The sequence below is a fragment of the Phycodurus eques genome, chromosome 20 (genome assembly GCF_024500275.1).
Source record: "Phycodurus eques isolate BA_2022a chromosome 20, UOR_Pequ_1.1, whole genome shotgun sequence".
Taxonomy (NCBI): domain Eukaryota; kingdom Metazoa; phylum Chordata; class Actinopteri; order Syngnathiformes; family Syngnathidae; genus Phycodurus; species Phycodurus eques.
The window spans coordinates 17,034,048-17,055,995 of record NC_084544.1 but is presented as its reverse complement, the minus strand read 5'-3'; the positions used below and the strand labels follow the sequence as shown (position 1 = coordinate 17,055,995).

Genomic DNA, 21,948 nt, shown 5'->3' with positions numbered 1-21,948 from the left:
ACCGGGAGGAGACCCCGGGGACGACCCAGGATACGCTGGAGAGACTGCATCCTTCGGCTGGCCTGGGAACGCCTCGGGATCCCCCCGAAAGAGCTGGATGAAGTGGCTGGGGAGAGGGAAGTCTGGTCGTCCCTGCTGAAGCTACTTTCTCCCGCGACCCAACCTCGGATAAGCGGTAGAAAATGGATGGATGGATGGATGGATGGCTACTGGTCTATAAATCACTAAACGGTTTACGTCCTGAATACATGAATGAAATGCTAAACCAAGTAGGGCTCTGAGATCGACAGACTCAGGTCAAATAGTGGAGTACAGAGTCCAAAGCGAACATTGTGAAGCAGCATTTAGCTATTATGCTGCACACCAATGAAATACTGTATTTTCACGACCATAAGGCGCACTTAAAAGTCTTAAATTTTCTTTACCATGCCTCCACCCAATAATACGGTGCGCCTTATGTACGTGTTAGATACAGAAATAGACCCTGTAAGTTAGACTGCGCCTTTTAGTACGGTGCGCCTTATGGTCGCGAAAATCCAGTCAGTTGCCAACAGAAGTGACGTCAGCCCCAAGTGTGCATGTTTTTAAGTCCAGGTTAAAACTTTTTTTTTTTTCCCCCATGCTTTTTAGAGCATTTCCACTTTTAAATAATATTTCTTGCACTGTGTGCTGTTTTAATTGTATTTCTCTTTGTTTTAAATGTTTATAAGCTGTTTTTTCTTTGTTTTTAATCATGTAAAGCACATTGAGTTACCTTGTGTATGAAAAGCACGAAATAAAAAAATTTGATTTGCTTTGCTTTGCTTAGAATAGGTGGTGTGGGAAAACGAATGTACTACACTATAAAGTGGCAGTAATTAGTCATATTTTATATTGCGTAGCTGTTGGGTAGAATCCCCTCACCTTCAAAATGACAACTTTTCAGGAAATTAAAAAATACAGCAAAATGGCAAATTTAATAGGATGTCATCATTAAAGTGATACAAACTAAGGTAAACAGTGCTAATTTTCAATTTTTAATTTTTTTTCTTTGAGAAAACATATGGACAAGAAGATGATACAACAAGAATGTATTTTTTTGTCAGTCTGTAACATAGTAATAACTTTTTTAAACATTTAAATTTGCATTAAAAGCTTTTGATCACTGCGACTCTCACCAGCACACTTGTGTGTCTTAGCCTGATACTTATAAGAGAATGTTTGACCACAAACTGTGCAGGAAAAGGGTTTCTCACCAGTGTGGGTTCTTGTGTGTTGTTAAGTTTCCCTTCCGAGTGACTCTTTGACCACAAACGGAGCAGGAAAAGGGTTTCTCACAAGCGTGTGTTCTTGTGTGTAATTTTAAGCTTTCCTTCACAGAGACTCTTTGACCACAAACAGTGCAGGAATAAGGTTTCTCACCAGTGTGGGTTCTTGTATGTTTTTTTAAGTTTCCCTTTTCAGATAATCTTTGACCACAATGTGAGCAGGAAAAAGGTTTCTCACCAGTGTGTGTTTTCACATGTTCTTTCAAAATGCTCTTATAAGCAAATGTTTTCCCACACTGAGAACATTTCCATTGTTTCTTGTCAGTCTGAAATGTCATATCAACTTCACCGTCCATCATCATCATCAGTTTGAGTCGATTGCGACGTCATGTCTTAACTATCTGATAGTGGTGCTAAGAGGCCGTCTGCTTGTGATCCTTCACAGTGGGCTCCATCACCTTCTGTTGACATGTGCTGACTTGAGCTGCTGCTTGGAGACTCCGCCCCTCTGCTCTCCTCTCTTTGACCTTCATCTTCACTCTTCAAAGGGACATCAGTCGATGGATACTTGGTTATATCCTCCTCCTTGTCTTGCTCTTCGATGTAGGGACACGCTTCTTCCTCCTCTTCCTCTTTGATGTGGTGGACCGCTTTGTCCTGCACTTCCTCTTTAATTTGAGGGGGCTCTGGCTCCTGCCGCTCAGTATGAAGATCTTCAGTGATGTCTGCAAGACATAAGAAGACAAACACACATGGTTTGGAAAATATTTTATCATGTGACTTTAATGTTGTGTATTATGGTTTATATTTATATTTAATGTTAATTTGAACAAGTGTATCACGTGCAAAACTTTCAGTAGTAAAAATAATATTTGTCTTATTCCGAGTCAGCTGATCTGAGCTCATAAATATGCACCAGAGTAGTGTCACGGTGTCTCCGAAAATATTACAGCAATCAGTGCAATTTTTTAGATTTTATGGATCAGATGAGATCAAATCAGATCAGCTGCAGTTTCGGAACATTAAAGCGACGAGCGTTTGGCCGGGAGACCCTCATCACGGGTCATCTGACATTATGACAGCCAGCCAAAGTCCATGTCTGTCAAAAAAATGCCGCCTACAGAAACACCTTTGTGATATATACAAACATATATACACAGATTTACTATACATTTGTGGTGCAATCAATTCAAAATTGGGCTGACGTATAAGGAAATTAATCTGCAAGAATTACTTCATGTGGGATGACGTGGCTGTCATCTTTCCTCAAGGAGGGATTTCAATGGTCGATTTTTCAAATTCATTGTCACGAATTTCACTCAGTGTCCCAAAAAATACATCCAGACTTTAAATATGGGGGCAAATTACACCATGGAAAACCGAAGTTCAATGAGGAAATGTAATCGGCTCCTGCTCGTGATGTGTCAGGCTGTGACAGGCTGAGATGGCCAAAATGTGGGCGGGCCAAAATCAAATATTTCATCGGTAAACGATTACAAAAAAATACCCCAGACACCTATTTTCATGCTGTATGGGAATGCGCACGAACTTAATGCTTTTGGTCTTTGGGTACACAAAAACTCTTGTATTTTGAATTTCAGGATTGCACTCCACATTCCAGAACAAAAAAAATCATCCATCCATCCATTTTCTGAGCCGCTTCTCCTCACTAGGGTCGCGGGCGTACTGGAGCCTATCCCAGCTGTCATCGGGCAGGAGGCGGGGTACACCCTGAACTGGTTGCCAGCCAATCGCAGGGCACATAGAAACATACAACCATTCGCACTCACAGTCATGCCTACGGGCAATTTAGAGTCTCCAATTCATGCATGTTTTGGGGATGTGGGAGGAAACCGGAGTGCCCGGAGAAAACCCACGCAGGCACGGGGAGAACATGCAAACTCCACACAGTCGGGGCCGGGGATTGAACCCTGGTCCTCAGAACTGTGAGGCTGACGCTCTAACCAGTCGGGCACCGTGCTGCCTTAGAATTATAATTGATGTTTATTGAGAATCACAATCCATCAGTCGAACAGATCAAAGTTTCTAAATGTGAGAGAGAAACGAACACAAAAGACAAAGCACTAATTGTAAACAGGATGAGAATAGTAAACATAGCTACAACAATGAAACATTAGATATGATGTTTACCAGCCTAACAGCCGAACAGGACAAAAAAGGTAAACGATTCTAAAACTACGACAGAGTCTATTTTGGAGGCCTTTTTTTCTGCAAACATCATTTATGAGTCCAGGACTATGGAATAAGTGCCCATGTTCTCACCATTAACGAGTCCGTTTAAAGTATTTGGGCACCAGTGCTAATTGTCAACATTTTCCGCGGGAGACTTTTAGAAAATATATGGACAAGAAGAAGATGGATACAATAAAAGCTGGTGCCCAGAATACAACAATGTAGATTTTCTAAGTCAGTAGAAAATCTACATTGTAATAACTGTGTTACTGACAAATGTAAATGTTTTTTTTAAACATTTACATTTGAATTAAAAGCTTCTTGATCATTGCTGTTTTCACCAGCATACTTGTCTTAACCTGATACTTAGAGAATCTTTTACCACAACCTGAGGAGGAAAAAGGTTTCTCACCAGCGTGGGTTCTTGTGTGTCTTGTCAAGTGTTCCTTCCGAGTGAATCTTTGACCACAACCTGGGCAGGCAAAAGGTTTCTCACCAGTGTGGCTTCTTGTGTGTTTTTTTAAATCTGTCTTCTGAGTGAATCTTTTACCACAAAATGAGCAGGAAAAAGGTTTCTCACCAATGTGGGTTCTTGTGTGTTTTTTTAAACTTCCCATTACAGAGAATCGTTGACCACAATCTGAGCAGGAAAAAGGTTTCTCACCAGTGTGGGTTCTTGCGTGTTTTCTTAAACTTCCCCTTTCAGAAAATCTTTTACCACAATCTGAGCAGGAAAAGGGCTTCTCACCAGTGTGTGTTCTTGTGTGTATTTTTAAGGTTCCCTTCACAGAGAATCTTAGACCACAAACTGAGCAGGAAAAAGGTTTCTCTCCAGTGTGGGTTCTTGTGTGTTTTTTTAAATCTGTCTTCTGAGTGAATCTTTTACCACAAACTGAGCAGGAAAAGGGTTTCTCTCCAGTGTGGGTTCTTCTGTGTTTTTGTAAAGTTCCCTTTTCAGAAAATCTTTGACCACAATCTGAGCAGGAAAAAGGTTTCTCACCAGTGTGTGTTCTTGTGTGTCTTTCCAAGTGTTCCTTCTTATAGAATCTTTGGCCACAATCTGAGCAGGAAAAAGGTTTCTCACCGGTGTGGGTTCTTGTGTGTCTTGTCAAGTGTTCCTTCTCAGTGAATCTTTGACCACAAACTGTGCAGGAAAAAGGTTTCTCACCAGTGTGGGTTCTTGTGTGTTTTTTTAAACTTCCCTTTTCAGAGAATCTTTGACCACAATCTGAGCAGGAAAAAGGTTTCTCGCCAGTGTGGGTTCTTGTGTGTATTTTTAAATTTCCCTTCTGAGTGAATCTTTTACCACAAACTGAGCAGGAAAAAGGTTTCTCACCAGTGTGGATTCTTGCGTGTATTTTTAAACCTCCCTTGACAGAGAATCTTTGACCACAATCTGAGCAGGTAAAAGGTTTCTCACCAGTGTGGGTTCTTGTGTGTTTTTTTAAACCTCCCTTTACAGAGAATCGTTGACCACAATCTGTGCAGGAAAAAGGTTTCTCACCAGTGTGGGTTCTTGCGTGTTTTTTTAAACTTCCCCTTTCAGAGAAACTTTTACCACAATCTGAGCAGGAAAAAGGTTTCTCACCAGTGTGGGTTCTTGTGTGCATTTTTAAATTTCCCCTTTCAGAGAATCTTTTACCACAAACTAAGCAAGAAAAAGGTTTCTCTCCAGTGTGTGTTCTCACGTGTCGATTCAAAATCCTCTTTTGAGCAAATATTTTCCCACACTGAGAACATTTCCATCGTTTGTTGTCAGTGTGACATATCGTATCACTTTCAGACTGTTTATCACCATTATCATCATCATCATCAGTGCGAAGAGAGTCTGACGTCATATCGTGACTATCCGATAGTGGAGCTAAGAAGCAGTCTGCTTGTAATCCTCCACAGTGGTCTCCATCACCTTCTGTTGTCATGTGATGACTTGAGCTGCTGTTTGGAGGCTCTGCCCCTCTGCTCTCCTCACTTTGACTTTCTTCTTCACTCTTTAAAGGGACACCAGTCGATGGAAACTTTGTGATATCCTTCTCCTCGTCTTCCTGTTTGATGTGGGGGTGCGGTTCTTCCTCCTCGTTTTTAATCGAAATGGGCTCTTCCTCTTTGATGTGGTGGACCGCTTTGTCCTGCACTTCCTCTTTAATGTGAGGGGGCTCTGTCTCCTGCCGCTCAGTACGAAGACCTTCAGTGATGTCTGCAAGACACAAGAAGACAAAAACACATGGTTTGGTAAATCTTTTCTCATGTGACTAATGTATGATGGTTTAGATTTAGATTTAAGGTTAATGTGAATGCCAGATGAGTTTTATTTATTGGAAGTAAAATTAGGCAGGTCAACACCAACAATAAAATCTGGAAAGTGTAAAATAATAAAGTTCATACACTCAGTATGAATAAAGGTAATAGTGGACCCCTTCATACTCACCGTTTGGCATTTGCAAATGCTTCTACATAGGTTTTTTTATGTAACAGTGGGCTCTTGTAAACATAATTTCAAAAGCAGCGAAGTAAATACACAAATATGCAGTTCAAAATAATTTTTCATTCCTTTTCTTTCATTCATCCCAACATCGCCGTTTACAAAGTTTGTGAGCGATACGCTACATGATTGCTGCACCTGTTTTTGGCGTATGAACACTTTATTCAACATGTGCTTTTATGGAATGTCATATTTTGTAATTTCTGTAACTAGATCACATTGTACAGTTTGCTTTGTTTATATTTGAGGGTTTCGGACCGGGTTTCAGCACGTCTGTGCTGTTTCCCAGTCTGTGTGCCCTGCCCCTCCGCCCAGCCTGCCCCCCTGGATTTAAATGCATCACACACCCGCCCCACGTTTTAATGCTCCACATACACCCATCTCTGGGGGGTGGTGGGTCGTGGCTGGGGGGGACTTGGCTGTTAGGTAGCAGTACCTGGCAGCCCTCCCCCCGGCTCACTGACCTGGTGGTGGTGATGGGGGTGGCATTGCGTCCCTGCGGCCCCCACTGGGTGGCCAATTGTCAGGGGGGCTCGGTGGCGCCGGCGGACAGCCCTGGGTCCCTCGGTGTGGGACGTGTCCAATCCACCCAGGACTGGACACGTCTGCTCCGTCCCCCTCGATTGATTGGGTGGGGTCCTCAGCCTCCGCGGTGCGGGCACAGCAATTAGAGGACACTTCTGTCAGTCTTTGTGCATGTAAAACGGTGTCAATTGACTTTCATGTATCCGCAGGCAAACACCCCTAGGACTCTTTTATTGGGTGTGGGGCCACGCACTTATTGTGACAAATAACTAATGAATATGCAAATCGCTTGTGTATCCCCTCACTTATACTCTCGTCCTGTAGACTTTTATAATTTACATAATTAATGGCACCACACTTCAGTTGTACCGCCGGGTTCACGACCCTGGTCCTGCATGCTTCTTCTCCTGTCCTTGTCCTGTCCTTCGCTCACATGGTGTAGCACAACAGCCCCATGCAATACTCATATTTAATGTTTCATTGTTGTCGATAATGTAATGACTTACTTCTTTCATCCCGTTTACAATTAGTGCTTTGTCTTTTGTCTTTGTTTCTCGCTCCACTCTAGAAACTGTGTTCTGTTCGACTTGATCGACTGATTCTCAATAAACTTAAATTATATTACTAAGAAACCGCACCAGAAGCTTAAAAACTCTGCTGTGACACAGTAAAACTGTTCCGGCATAAAAGGGATACAGATCTTCCATTCTGCTTGACCTAACAGCCTAACAGGACAAAAAAATAAAACATAAAAAAATTAAAATTCTGGGTAATTGTACTTGCTGCAGCAGCCTCGACAGCAAAAAAACATTTGTATAATAAGTTTCGAGGTGTATCCCTATTCTGGGCGATGATGGAGGATTGTTAACCTGACGTGCAAAAACATTTGCGTAGTGCAGTAACATTGCTCGAGCAATTTACTGTAGTAGTAGTAGTAGTAGTAGTAGTAGTAGTAGTAGTAGTAGTAGTAGTAGTAGTAGTGGTGGTAGTAGCAGCATAATCGACCATTGAATTGCTTCCGTGAGGTAAGACGATATCGCCACTTTATGCCACATATGACGTGTTGCGTCGCTTTATGTCTAAAAATGCCAGCCGATCTTCATTACAATTTATAAGCACATTCCCATTGATGTCCACATACACCTCTGAAACTACTGTCGCTATCAAATAGTTTAGCATTCGTGTATCTTACTAAAATTATTAAATAATTGGGTATTCAGATAAAATTTTGCTTCGTGAAGAGCAATTATGAATACACAAGAAAAAATAGGCAATTTCATTGAAAAATGAATAACCATGTGTTTTTCTTTTTTTTGGAGAAAATTAACATTTCTTCAATTCACATTGTTCAGAAAACTATTTCAAGAAATATTTTCAGTGAAGCAATGACGTCACGTTGTAGTCGCGCACATACTCCATTCTACATTCTTGTCACCACTGTAATAAACTGTCCACAAATTTGACAGTAGTCATAATTAATATAAACCTTAGCCCTCCGCAGGGCTTCAGTAAATTGCATTCATGTTAAACTCACTGATATGTGCGACGGTCATCTTGGCTCTTCCACCCCATTGTGTGCGTCTTGCTTGAGAGACGTGTTGCGTCACTGGTGTTCGCCTTTCTAATCGGTCTGAAATGCTCCCAAACTTTCAGCATTTTGTCTTATTTTGTTCGCATTTGTCTTCTCCGAAGTCGTCGCCATCTTCTTCTATGTTCTATGTTCTTCTTCTATGTTGTTTAACAATGTTGTTTAACAATGGGTGCAAACCATCACACCATCTGCATTTATTATGCGCTCTTCAATCAAATATGTACACTCCGCTTCTGCCTTCTTGCCTCGCACTGATGACGTAACCACCTGTAACCACCCGTAACCACCCATGGGTCGGGCCCCATGGGTGCAGGCCCAGCCACCAGGCGCTCGCCTTCGAGCCCCACCTCCAGGCCTGGCTCCAGAGGGGGGCCCCGGTGACCTGCGTCCAGGCAAGGGAAACCTAGATCCATTCATATTTTTCCATCATGGGGGTCTTTTAGCCGTGCTTTGTCTGGTCCCTCACCTAGGACCTGTTTGCCATGGGTGACCCTACCAGGGGCGTGAAGCCCCAGACAACTTAGCTCCTAGGATCATTGGGACATACAAACCCCTCCACCACGATAAGGTGACAGCTTCCAGGAAGGGAAATAGACAATTTAGACATTGTATATTATTTCATACCTTGCATTCAGTATACATACGTATGTAATAATAGAGTGAAGTTAACCCTTAATTAATTATAGATACTCATTTTATCATCCCATGTGAAAACTGTCATGTCATTTATTTCTCATTTATGGCATAGAGGAGGACAGTGGTTGTGCCAGCCTATAGTGGGGCAAAAAAGTATTTAGTCAGCCACCAATTGTGCAAGGTCTCCCACTTACAAAGATGAGAGGCCTGGAATTTTTTTTAAATCATAGGTATACCTCACCTATGAGAAGAATGGGGGGGATAAAAAAAATCCAGAAAAATCATATAACGTGCATTTGTATCAGGCAAAAAGAGGGCTGCTTTATGAACTCCTGCAAAGCAAATATGTCTCAAGGGATTTGACACCGTCTTCCTCTTATTCAAAGTGGGCATACGATTTGCTCATCCTTTCTTTGTCAAAGGTTTTATAATACTTAGATTGCAAAGCTTTTAATTCTCATTTATTTCACTTATTTGAGTGCTTTTTAAAAAAGGTTTAATTACAGCATGAAAGAGTTGAAGTTGCAGGCCAAGAATTCCATGGATGTCAGCTGGTCCGCACGTTGTGCAAACTGCGTAACGTGCGTGATGACGTCTTTACTCCTCTTAGGGGAGGCTAACAGAATCGTTAACTGTCTTTTTGATTCGGGGGTTGGCCGCCCGGGTGGCCAGCCCCCTGTCCACCACGTAGTTCTGCCCCTGCCACAGACCCACATAGTATACATTGTTGGATGTTAATAATGTTGTGTTAAATGCATCATCAAATGGGGCCCGTAAATAAACACAAGAAAATTAGAATGCATGAAAAAAATGGACCGACCTGCTCTGCGTAGCACAGTTCGAGCCTGCAGATTGAACACAGCGTCCACTAGTTGACGACGTGGCTCCTCCTCCTCTTTTGGTCCACAAAGTTCATCCTCGTACTCTGCTGTCCTTCTCGCACACATTTTCACACGACGATCACAACACTTTCCGCTCTACGTTGGAGGGATGAGAAAAGTAAGTGCAAATCGGCCATGTGAAACAATTCTATCAAGATTAAGATTTGGACATTGTGGGTTAAACAGTACGTTAGTTGAAATGGCAAAGCACTAAAGTCAACAGCACGAAAACAGTAGAACGTGTAATTATGCACTGTAAGAAACATGAGACAGAAAAAAAAGTGTTCAACATTATAGACATTGTTCTCCAAAAGGATTCAGAATCTGGACTTAAATAATAACGATGCAGAAATTAATTGTGACAGGATATTATTTCAGTATCTCAGCCCAACAAAGCTTTTGATTTTTGTTAATTTTTTTTCGAAACACATTCAAGTGTTTTTATGAGATATTCTTACTAGTCGGTGACGGAAAGAAGAAGACTTTACCTCACGCTTAATCTCTGTTTAGCGAAGTGTTGATCACAAACGTGTTTCTTTGTTAGCAAGCTAAAATAAGATAAACTAAGCTAAACTAGGCCGAGAAGCTTCAACGTGCACGAGACGACTCCAACCGGAGGACACGAAGATTGTACGAATGAGGTTCTAGTCCACTAAAGTCGTGATCAGGGGCGTCCCGCGTCGAGGATTGACAACATTCGACCCAAATTCAGGAAGATTTGCTGCAACGCGATGGAGCCTCCTCCCGCAGAGCGAGAAGAAAAAGATGATCTATTACCCATGATCCTTTACGGCAGCAATATTTAAAGCGACAGGGCACCGACTCGAGCCTCGTGATGGCTGCCAGGTCCTTGTTTCAGCACGTGGTGGCAGAAAAGACAACACGGAAAGTGTAGTGATGGGCACGGCAGTTCTTTTGAGTGTACTGAATCATGCGAATCAGTTCATCGTTCACCGAATCGTTCAGTTCTTTCACACAAAATCATTCAAGCGCTTCCTCATTCAGTTAATGCTCCGTCCCTGAGGTTGACAGTCACTCAACACGTCCACCGAAGGGCTACGCGTTGTTGTTGTCATGTATTGTAAACTTGGAAAGGGGGGTGGTGACTATTAAAAAATAAGAAGAATAAAATAAAACTTCCCCTCCTTGAGCCGTCACCTTGTCGTGGTGGAGGGCTTTGTGTGTCCCAGTGATCCTAGGAGCTAAGTTGTCTGGGGCTTTATGGGTCACCCATGACAAACAGGTCCTAGGTGAGGGACCAGACAAAGCACGGCTCAAAGACCCCTAATGATGACGACAAACAATGGACTTCGTTTTCCCTTGCCTGGACGCGGGTCACCGGGGCCCCCCACTGGAGCCAGGCCTGGTGGTGGGGCTCGAAGGCGTGCGCCTGGTGGCCGGGCCTGCACCCATGGGGCCCGGCCGGGCACAGCCCGAAAGGGTAACGTGGGTCCCCCTTCCCATGGGCTCACCACCTGTGGGAGGGGCCATAGGGGTCGGGTGCAGTGTGAGCTGGGTGGTGGCCGAAGGCGGGGACCTTGGCGATCCGATCCCCGGCTACAGAAGCTGGCTCTAGGGACGTGGAATGTCACCTCTCTGGCAGGGAAGGAGCCCGAGCTGGTGTGTGAGGTCGAGAAGTTCCGACTAGATATAGTCGGACTCGCCTCCACACACAGCTTGGGCTCTGGTACCAGTCCTCTCGAGAGGGGTTGGACTCGCTTCCACTCTGGAGTTGCCCACGGTGAGTAGCGCCAAGCAGGTGTGGGTATACTTATTGCCCCCCTGCTCGGCGCCTGTACGTTGGGGTTCACCCCGGTGGACGAGAGGGTAACCTCCCTCCGCCTTCGGGTGGGGGGGACGGGTCCTGACTGTTGTTTGTGTCTGTGCACCAAACAGCAGTTCAGAATACCCACCCTTTTTGGAGTCCTTGGAGGGTGTGCTGGAAGCCGTAAGGTGGTCGGTGCCTGTCGTGGAAGAAAATCCCCGAACCCGTCGGTGGACACCAACGGTGAGGGATGCTGTCAAGCTGAAGAAGGAGTCCTATTGGGCCTTTTTGGCCTGTGGGACTCCTGAGGCAGCTGATGGGTACCGGCTGGCCAAGCGGAATGCAGCTCTGGTGGTCGCTGAAGCAAACACTCGGGTATGGGAGGAGTTCGGTGAGGCCATGGAGAAAGACTTCCGGACGGCTTCGAGGAAATTCTGGTCCACCATCCGACGTCTCAGGAGAGGAAAGCAGTGCACCACCAACACTGTGTATAGTGGGGATGGGGCGCTGCTGACCTCGACTCGGGACGTTGTGAGCCGGTCGGGAGAATACTTCGAAGACCTCCTCAATTCCACCGACACGCCTTCCCATGAGGAAGCAGAGTCTAGGTTCTCTGAGGCAGGCTCTCTTATCTCTGGGGTTGAGGTCACCGAGGTAGTTAAAAAGCTCCTTGGTGGCAGGGCCCCGGGGGTGGATGAGATTCGCCTGGAGTTCCTAAAGGCTCTGGATGTTGTGGGGCTGTCCTGGTTGACACGCCTCTGCAACATCGCGTGGACATCGGGGACAGTGTCTGTGGATTGGCAGACTTGGGTGGTGGTCCCCCTTTTTAAGAAGGGGGACCGGAGGGTGTGTTCCAACTACAGGGGGATCACACTGCTCTGCATCCCTGGTAAGGTCTATTCAGGGGTGCTGGAGAGGAGGCTTCCGTCGGGAAGTCGAATCTCAGATTGAGGAAGAGCAGTGTGGTTTTCGTCCTGGCCGTGGAACAGTGGACCAGCTCTACACCCTCGGCAGGGTCCTCGAGGGTGCATGGGAGTTCGCCCAACCAGTCTACATGTGTTTTGTGGACTTGGAGAAGGCATTCGACCGTGTCCCACGGGGAGTCCTGTGGAGGGTGCATCGGGATTATGGGGTACCGAACCCCCTGATGCGGGGTGTCCGGTCCCTGTACGACCGTAGTCAGAGTTTGGTCCGCATATCCGGCAGTAAGTCGGACTCGTTCCCGGTGAGGGTTGGACTCAGCCAAGGCTGCCCTTTGTCGCCGATTCTCTTCATAACTTTTATGGACAGAATTTCTAGGCGCAGCCAAGGCGTAGAAGGGGTCCGGTTCGGTGGCCTCAGTATTGCATCTCTGCTTTTTGCTGATGATGTGGTTCTGTTGGCTTCATCAAGCCGTGAGCTCCAACTCTCACTCTCGGCCGAGTGTGAAGAGGCCGGGATGAGAATATGCACCTCCAAATCTGAGACAATGGTCCTCAGTCGGAAAAGGGTGGCATGCCCTCTCCAGGTCGGGGATGAGATCCTTCCCCAAGTGGAGGAGTTCAAATATCTTGGGGTCTTGTTTACGAGTGAGGGAAGAATGGAACGGGAGATCGACAGGCGGATCGGTGCAGTGATGCGGACTTTGTTTCGGTCCGTTGTGGTAAAGAAGGAGCTAAGCCGAAAGGCGAAGCTCTCGATTTACCGGTCAATCTACGTTCCTACTCTCACCTATGGAAAGAACGAGAACCCGGATACAAGCGGCCGAAATGAGTTTCCTCCGCAGGGTGTCCGGGCTCTCCCTTAGAGATAGGGTGAGAAGCGCGGTCATCCGGGAGGATCTCAGAGTAGAGATGCTGCTCCTCCGCATCGAGAGGAGCCAGATGAGGTGGCTGGGGCATATGATTCGGATGCCTCCCGGACGCCTCCCTGGTGAGGTGTTCCGAGCACGTCCCACCGGGACACACTTAGCTCCTAGGATCACTGGGACACACAAACCCCTCCACCACGACAAGGTGACGGCTCAAGGAGGGGAAGTTTTATTTTATTCTTCTTATTTTTTAATAGTCACCACCCCCCTTTCCAAGTTTACAATACATGACAACAACAACGCGTAGCCCTTCGGTGGACGTGTTGAGTGACTGTGAACCTCAGGGACGGAGCATTAACTGAATGAGGAAGCGCTTGAATGATTTTGTGTGAAAGAACTGAACGATTCGGTGAACGATGAACTGATTCGCATGATTCAGTACACTCAAAAGAACTGCCGTGCCCATCACTACACTTTCCGTGTTGTCTTTTCTGCCACCACGTGCTGAAACAAGGACCTGGCAGCCATCACGAGGCTCGAGTCGGTGCCCTGTCGCTTTAAATATTGCTGCCGTAAAGGATCATGGGTAATAGATCATCTTTTTCTTCTCGCTCTGCGGGAGGAGGCTCCATCGCGTTGCAGCAAATCTTCCTGAATTTGGGTCGAATGTTGTCAATCCTCGACGCGGGACGCCCCTGATCACGACTTTAGTGGACTAGAACCTCATTCGTACAATCTTCGTGTCCTCCGGTTGGAGTCGTCTCGTGCACGTTGAAGCTTCTCGGCCTAGTTTAGCTTAGTTTATCTTATTTTAGCTTGCTAACAAAGAACCACGTTTGTGATCAACACTTCGCTAAACAGAGATTAAGCGTGAGGTAAAGTCTTCTTCTTTCCGTCACCGACTAGTAAGAATATCTCATAAAAACACTTGAATGTGTTTCGAAAAAAAATTAACAAAAATCAAAAGCTTTGTTGGGCTGAGATACTGAAATAATATCCTGTCACAATTAATTTCTGCATCGTTATTATTTAAGTCCAGATTCTGAATCCTTTTGGAGAACAATGTCTATAATGTTGAACACTTTTTTTTCTGTCTCATGTTTCTTACAGTGCATAATTACACGTTCTACTGTTTTCGTGCTGTTGACTTTAGTGCTTTGCCATTTCAACTAACGTACTGTTTAACCCACAATGTCCAAATCTTAATCTTGATAGAATTGTTTCACATGGCCGATTTGCACTTACTTTTCTCATCCCTCCAACGTAGAGCGGAAAGTGTTGTGATCGTCGTGTGAAAATGTCTGCGAGAAGGACAGCAGAGTACGAGGATGAACTTTGTGGACCAAAAGAGGAGGAGGAGCCACGTCGTCAACTAGTGGACGCTGTGTTCAATCTGCAGGCTCGAACTGTGCTACGCAGAGCAGGTCGGTCCATTTTTTTCATGCATTCTAATTTTCTTGTGTTTATTTACGGGCCCCATTTGATGATGCATTTAACACAACATTATTAACATCCAACAATGTATACAATGTGGGTCTGTGGCAGGGGCAGAAGTACGTGGTGGACAGGGGGCTGGCCACCCGGGCGGCCAACCCCCGAATCAAAAAGACAGTTAACGATTCTGTTAGCCTCCCCTAAGAGGAGTAAAGACGTCATCACGCACGTTACGCAGTTTGCACAACGTGCGGACCAGCTGACATCCATGGAATTCTTGGCCTGCAACTTCAACTCTTTCATGCTGTAATTAAACCTTTTTTAAAAAGCACTCAAATAAGTGAAATAAATGAGAATTAAAAGCTTTGCAATCTAAGTATTATAAAACCTTTGACAAAGAAAGGATGAGCAAATCGTATGCCCACTTTGAATAAGAGGAAGACGGAGTCAAATCCCTTGAGACATATTTGCTTTGCAGGAGTTCATAAAGCAGCCCTCTTTTTGCCTGATACAAATGCACGTTATAGCTTTTTAGGGGATGGGGCACCTTTGAACCTGAAAATGATGTTGTTTTGAAATCGGATACTGTATACATACAAAGGTAGAACTACATGTTGAGTACATTTCCTTATTTGCATGACTTCTAAAGTCACGATTAACGCTAAAATCTTAAGTAGCCATAAGGGAAAATGTTTTGTTGTTGTTTTTTTATGATGCTGCTGTTATTCATTTGGTTATAGGCAGGGGTCCACATATAGTAAGTTGTCCAGGTGCGCATGCGCACTGAAAATATGAAATGTGCACCCAATTCGATTGTATTCATGTACTTTTGCGTCCCACACACTGTTTTCTTTTTTGGGGCGGAGCGCAGCGGTAGACAGCGCTCGAGTATTGATCATGGCCTTGCAGAATGGTGGATCTGTATACCTTTGTGCTGGAACTGTTTTGCTGTGCAACAGGGGAGTTTGAAATACTCCCTCTGCTTATTTTAAATTTTTTGATTATTCTGATGTTTATTGAAAATGCAGCCAGACAGAAAAGGTTTTTAGGGGACAGACAGAGTGGACAAGGGCACTGGGGGTGAAAACCACAGCAGAACAATGGTGAGACAGTCTAGATATATGAAAACAAGTAACATTACAACAGTCATTTGTAGATTTGGGTGTCGACACCTGGTGAGGACATACAATAACTAACCAAGAGAACTAGATGAGAGGACAGAAAAGGCCAGGACAGTTTTTTGGGAAAATGAGCAAGGCATTGCTACTGACAAGTGGTGCGGTTGGATTCTTTTTTTCGTGTCTAAACACCTGTAAGAACCTGTGAGTATGATGTTAGTGATCCCAGCACAAGTAATTAAAGCCCCCTTCACAGGAAGGGTCCAGCAGGGGACCCAACCAAGGGGGACGCCACCAACCCCCACCACCCCCGGAGAGCATGGGGGCCCCAGCCACCAACAGGGCCCAACGTAGGAGCCAGCAGCCATCCAAAAACGGTTTAGCCCACCACAGCGAGGGAGTGGGGGGTGCCATAAAGAAGCGGGGAGTGGGGGGTGCCATAAAGAAGGGCAAAAGAGGTACCAAAGAGAAAGATAAGTAAAAAGAGAACCAGGTAAATGATCCATGTCGGTGACTGGAGGGTGCGATAGGATGTGCGCAATTCCCTTATTTTTCCCCCTCTAAACAAATTACAACATGTGTTTTCTACACTATATACCAAATATTAGAACAAATTTAATAATAATATTCATCTATTAAAAGAGCAAAGGGGTGACTTTGGAATTGCGGAACAGTCGACCCTCTGTGTATAGTTTGTCCACAACCAATGAGGCGTGTTTTCCTTGTTGCCGGTAATTCTTCATTATTTTGATTTCATCTGACCATATGACATTCTCCCAATCCTCTTCTGGACCATCCAAATGCTCTCGAGCAAACTTCAGACGGGCCTTGACATGTACTGGCTTAAGCAGAGGGACACGTCTGGCTCTGCAGGATTTGAGTTCCTGGCGGTGTAGTGTGTTACTGCTGGTACCCTTTGTTACTTTGGTCCCAGCTCTCTGCAGGTCATTCACTAGGTCCCCCTGTGTGGTACTGGGATTTTTGCTCACTGTTCTTGTGATCATTTTGACCCCACAGGATGAGATCTTGCGTGGAGCCCCAGATCGAGGGAGATTATCAGTGGTCTTGTACGTCTTCCATTTTCAGAATCAGAATCATCTTTATTTGCCAAGTATGTCCAAAAAACACACAAGTAATTTGTCTCCGGTAATTGGAGCCGCTCTAGTACGACAACAGACAGTCAATTGACAGAGAAAACATTTGAGACATAAAGACATTGACCAAAAAAAAAAAAAAAAAACAGTCACTGAGCAATAAAGGTTTGCTAGTTATCTGGTAATGCCGGTACATTATTATTATTATTATTTTTTTGTTATTTTTTTTTTTGACCGGTGCAAAAAGATGCAGAGTCCTCTAGCACTTAGAGCAGTTCGAAAGACTAATATTGCAATAGTTTGGTGCAATGACCATTGTGCAAAGGGCGCCGAGACTTCGAGCGAGTAGTGCGATAATCTGGGACAATGTTGATTGTGCAAATGTTGCAGATACTCCTCAGTCAGTGTGCAAATGGAGCAGATGCTACTCTGGCATGAGTGGCCAGTATTGGTCAACAACAGATATGCAAATAGTGCAGCTTGGCGAGACTACTACAGTGAGTGCACGTATAATATATAATTGGCCCGACAGAAATGTGACAACAAACTTAAGACAAAAAAATTGCCAGCATGTTGCAATGGAATTGTAGGTTAGGTGTTTAAGAAGTTGATTGCAAGAGGGAAGAAGCTGTTGGAATGTCTGCTCGTTCTAGTTTGCATTGATCGGTAACTCCTACCTGAGGGAAGGAGCTGGAAGAGCCGGTGACCGGGATGTGGAGGGTCCGAGAGGATTTTGCACGCTCTTGTCTTAGTTCTGGCAGCGTACAAGTCCTCAAGGATGGGCAGGGGTGTACCGACAATCCTTTCAGCAGTTTTGATTGTCCGTTACAGTAGGAGTTTGTCCTTTTTTGTAGCAGCACCAAACCAGACTGTGATGGAAGAACACAGGACTGATTCGATGACGGCTGTGTAGAACTGCCTCAGCAGCTCCCGTGGCAGGCCATGCTTTCTCAGAAGCTGCAGGAATTACATCCTCTACTGGGCCTTTTTGAGGACGAAGTTGATGTTGGTCGCCCACTTCAGGTCCTGAGAGATTGTAATTCCCAGGAACTTGAAGGTCTCGACGGTTGACGCAAGGCAGCTGGACAACGTGAGGGGCAGCTGTGGCGAAATATGCCTCCTGAAGTCCACCATCATCTCTACAGTCTTGAGCGTGTTCAGTTCCAGGTTGTGTCGGCCGCACCACAACTCCAGCCGCTCCACTTCCTGTCGATATGCAGACTCGTCACCGTCCTTGATTAGGCCGATGACAGTGGTGTCATCTGCAAACTTCAGGAGTTTGACAGCCGGGTGCGTTGCGGTGCAGTCGTTCGTGTACAGAGAGAAGAGCAGCGGAGAGAGGACACAACCTTGGGGCGCCCCAGTGCTGATGCTGCGTGTGGATGAGGTGGCCTATCCAGCCTCACCTACTGTGTCCTGAACAGGATCCTCACGTAGGTCCCTGTGCTGTCGAGGTGATCTCGGATAAAGTGCAGCCCCATGTTGACTGCATCATCCGCAGAACTGTTCGCTCAGTAGGCAAACTGCAGGGGATCCAATAAGGGACCTGTGACGCTCTTGAGGTGGTCCAGCACAGGACGTTCAAAGGACTTCATGACCACAGATGTCAAGGCAACAGGCCTGTGGTCATTTGGACCTGAGATTGTAGGTTTCTTGGGGACTGGAATGATGATGGAGTGTTTGAAACAGGATGGTACTTCGCACAGTTCCAGAGATCTATTGAAGATCTGTGTGAAGACTGGAGCGAGCTGGTCTGCGCAGACTTTGAGGCAGGATGGGGTTCACATGGTCTGGGACTGCCGGTTTGTTAATCTTTTGTTGTTTGAAGATGCGTCTCACATCCTGTTCTCGGATGGTTAACGCAGAAGTTGGTGGTGTGGGGTGGGTCAAGTGTCGTTTTCAAATCTGTAGAACGTGTTCAAGTCGTTGGCTAGTGTGCTATTGTTCTCAGCTTGGGGGATCGTTGCTAGTAATTTCACCGATTGGAATGCATGCCAGACTGATTTAGAGTCATTAGCGCTAAACTGTTTTTCCAACTTTGCTGCATAGTTCCTCTTTGCAATGTTGATTTCTTTCGTCAACTGGTTTCTAGCTCGATTATACAGGACCCTGTCCCCGGTTTGATATGCGTCCTCCTTAGCTTGGCGAAGCTGCTTAAGTTTGGCAGTGAACCACGGCTTGTTGTTGTTGAAAGTGCGAAATGACTTTGTTGGTACACAAACCTCTTCACAGAAGCTGATATAGGTTGTGACAGTGTCCGTATATTCATCCAGGCTGCCAGCTGAATTTTCAAAGACACTCCAGTAGGTGCAGTCGAAACAGCTTTGAGGTTCCATCTTTGCTTCATTGTTCCACTTTTTCACTGTTTTCACTGTAGGCTTCACACATTTGGGTTCCTGCCTGTATGTCGGTATTAAGTGAATTAAGCAGTGATCAGACGAGCCCAGTGCTGCACGAGGTTCCGCACGGTATACGTTTTTTAGCGTAGTATAGCAGTGGTCCAAAATGTTATTTTCCCTGGTAGGACAGTCGATGTGCTGCTTGTATTTAGGGAGTTTGAGGTTGAGTTCAGCTATGTTAATGTCCCCGAGAATAATGAGGGGTGAGTCTAGATATAGTTGGACTCTCCTCCACACACAGCTTGGGCTCTGGTACCAGTCCTCTCGAGAGGGGTTGGACCCTCTTCCACCTTGGAGTTTCCCACGATGAGAGGTGCCAAGCAGGTTTGGGTATACTTATTGCCCCCTCGGCGCCTGTACGTTGGGGTTCACCCCTGTGGACGAGAGGGTAACCTCCCTCCGCTTTCGTGTGGGGGGACGGGTCCTGACTATTTTTTTGGGCCTGTGCACCAAACAGCAGTTCAGAGTACCCACCCCTTTTGGAGTCCTTGGAGGGGCTGCTGGGGGACATCAATGCTCACGTGGGCAATGACTGTGAGACCTGGAAGGGCGTGATTGGGAGTAACGGCCCCCAATCAGAACCCGAGCGGTGTTCTGTTATTGGACTTCTGTGCTCATCACGGATTGTCCATAATGAACACCATGTTCAAGCATAAGGGTGTCCACACATGCACATGGCAACAGGACACCCTATGTCGCAGTTCGATTATCGACTTTGTGGTCGTGTCATCGGACTTGCGGCCGCCTGTCTTGGACACTGGTGAAGAGAGGGGCTGAGCTGTCTATTGATCACCACCTGGTGGTGAGTTGGCTCCGATGATGGGGGAAGATGCCGGTCCGACAGGGCAGGCCCAAACGTATTGTGAGGGTCTGCTGGGAACGTCTGGCAGAATCCCCTGTCAGAATGAGTTTCAACTCCCACCTCCGACAGAACTTTGCTCGTGTTCTGGGGGAGGCGGGGACATCGAGTCAGACCATGTTAGACCATGTTCCGTGCCTCCATTGCTGAGGCGGCCGACCAGAGCTGTGGCCGTAAGGTGGTCGGTGCCTGTCGTGGCAGCAATCCCTGCACCCGTTGGTGTACACGGGTGCTGTATTCTCTTTCTGTACATAAAACTTTGCCTTTGGTAACATTAATGGCTAATAAATTATTGATTGTGAGTCAATTTGAGTGTCTTCAGAAGCTTTTGAAAGTAGCAATTATTGTACTTTCCATTTTGTGCAATTACGTTCCGACCAGTTTTCTCCAGGTACTGCGGTTTCTTCCCACGTTCCAAAAACGTGCATGGTAGGTTAATTGAAGACTCTAATTTGTCCATAGATGTGAGTGTGAATGGTTTTGTCTATATGTGCCGTGCGATTGACTGGCGACCAGTTCAGGGTGTACCCCGCCTCTCGCCCGAAGTCAGCTGAGATAAGCCCCAGCACATAAGTGGATGGATGGACCTTCTGACCATAAACGTTTTCCAGATCATGTTTATATTGTTAATTTTATTTAATTAGATTAGGGCTAAATTAAGTTGCACGTTGTGAATACATCTAAATAACACTTTCCAAGCTATTGCTATAGGCTACATCTATTAATAATGCACGACTGTAATTAATTGTAATAAATCCTAGAATCACATTCTCAACTGCCAGTGAGGTCTGTGGGTAGGGGGAAAAAAAAAAACACCAAGCAACAACCTCTGGTGCGCCATTGAGCACCAGACCAAAATTTGTATCTGCACCCCTGTGTGTGCAATAGCTGCCTGTTGATGGCAGGAAAGAGTTCAATTGTGAAGCTCAACGGAGCAGACGGACGAGCACAACGTGGTTACGTCATCAGTGCGAGGGAAGAAGGCAGAAGCGTAGCGTACATATTTGATTGAAGAGCGCATAATAAATGCAGATGGTGTGATGGTTTGCACCCATCGTTAAACAACATAGAAGATGGCAACGACTTTGGAGAAGACAAATGCGAAAAAGAAGACAAAATGCTGAAAGTTTGCATTTCAGACCGTTTAGAAAGGCGAACACCAGTGACTCAACACGTCTCTCAAGCAAGACACAACAATGGGGTGGAAGAGCCAAGATGACCGTCACACAAATCAGTGAGTTTAACTCAGTAAAATTTTATCTGAATACCCATTTATTTAATAATTTTTGTTCGATACACGAATGCAAAACTATTTGATAGCGACAGCTCTAATATTTTCAGAGGTGTATGTGGACATCAATGGGAATGTGCTTTTTTTTTTTGTCCTGTTAGGTCTAGCAGAATGGAATATCTGTATCCCTTTTATGCCGGAACAGTTTTACTTTGTCACAGTGGATTTTTTAAGCTTCCGCCGCGGTTTCTTAGTATTATAATTGAAGTTTATTGAGAATCAGTCGAACAGAACACAGTTTCTAGAGGTGAGAGAGAAACAAAGACAAATGACAAAGGACCAATTGTAAACAGGATGAGAGAAGTAAGTCATTACATCAACAATGAAACATTAAATATGAGTATTGCATGGAGCTGTACTGCTACACCCTGTGAGGGAAGGACAGGACAAGGACGGGAGAAGAACCATGCAGGACAAGGGTCGTGAACCTGGCTGTACAACTGAAGTGTGGTGGCATTAATTATGTAAATTATAAAAGTCTACAGGACGAGAGTATAAGTGAGTGGATACACAAGCGATTTGCATATTCATGAGTTATTTGTCGCAATAAGTGTGGCCCCACACCCAGTGAAAGAGTCCTAGGGGTGTGTGCCTGCGGATACATGCAAGTCAATTGACACCGTTTTACATGCCCAAAGACTGACAGA

The 21,948-nt window shown here is 45.4% G+C and overlaps 2 protein-coding genes across 6 annotated transcripts in view; one reads left to right on the top strand and one right to left on the bottom strand.

Annotated features, from left to right (window-relative positions):
• Positions 1-845: 845 nt before the first annotated feature.
• LOC133395737 (oocyte zinc finger protein XlCOF6-like) lies at positions 846-10,292 on the bottom strand. 2 transcript variants are annotated; one of them, XM_061664888.1, is made up of 4 exons: positions 10,041-10,292; positions 9,492-9,648; positions 3,853-5,634; positions 846-1,972 (listed from the first exon to the last, which is right to left on the bottom strand). In XM_061664888.1, the coding sequence occupies exons 2-4, from the start codon at positions 9,616-9,618 to the stop codon at positions 1,641-1,643; spliced, it is 2,241 nt and encodes a 746-aa protein (XP_061520872.1). In that variant the 5' UTR covers positions 9,619-9,648; positions 10,041-10,292; the 3' UTR covers positions 846-1,640. The 2 variants fall into 2 exon arrangements, with proteins under 2 accessions (XP_061520872.1, XP_061520873.1); XM_061664889.1 differs by lacking the exons at positions 9,492-9,648; positions 10,041-10,292 and adding an exon at positions 6,384-6,447.
• Positions 10,293-13,727: 3,435 nt separating this feature from the next.
• Positions 13,728-21,948, top strand: part of LOC133395736 (zinc finger protein 585A-like) — a 30,017-nt gene continuing 21,796 nt past the window's right edge. For 3 of the 4 annotated variants that reach the window (XM_061664886.1, XM_061664883.1, XM_061664885.1), the window contains exon 1: positions 20,809-21,244. In XM_061664886.1, coding sequence (XP_061520870.1) covers positions 21,109-21,244 — 136 coding nt within the window. In that variant the 5' untranslated portion in view covers positions 20,809-21,108. Of the gene's footprint in view, positions 13,982-14,373; positions 14,531-20,808; positions 21,245-21,948 lie in introns of those variants that run through there. The other variant, XM_061664884.1, reaches the window with a different exon arrangement.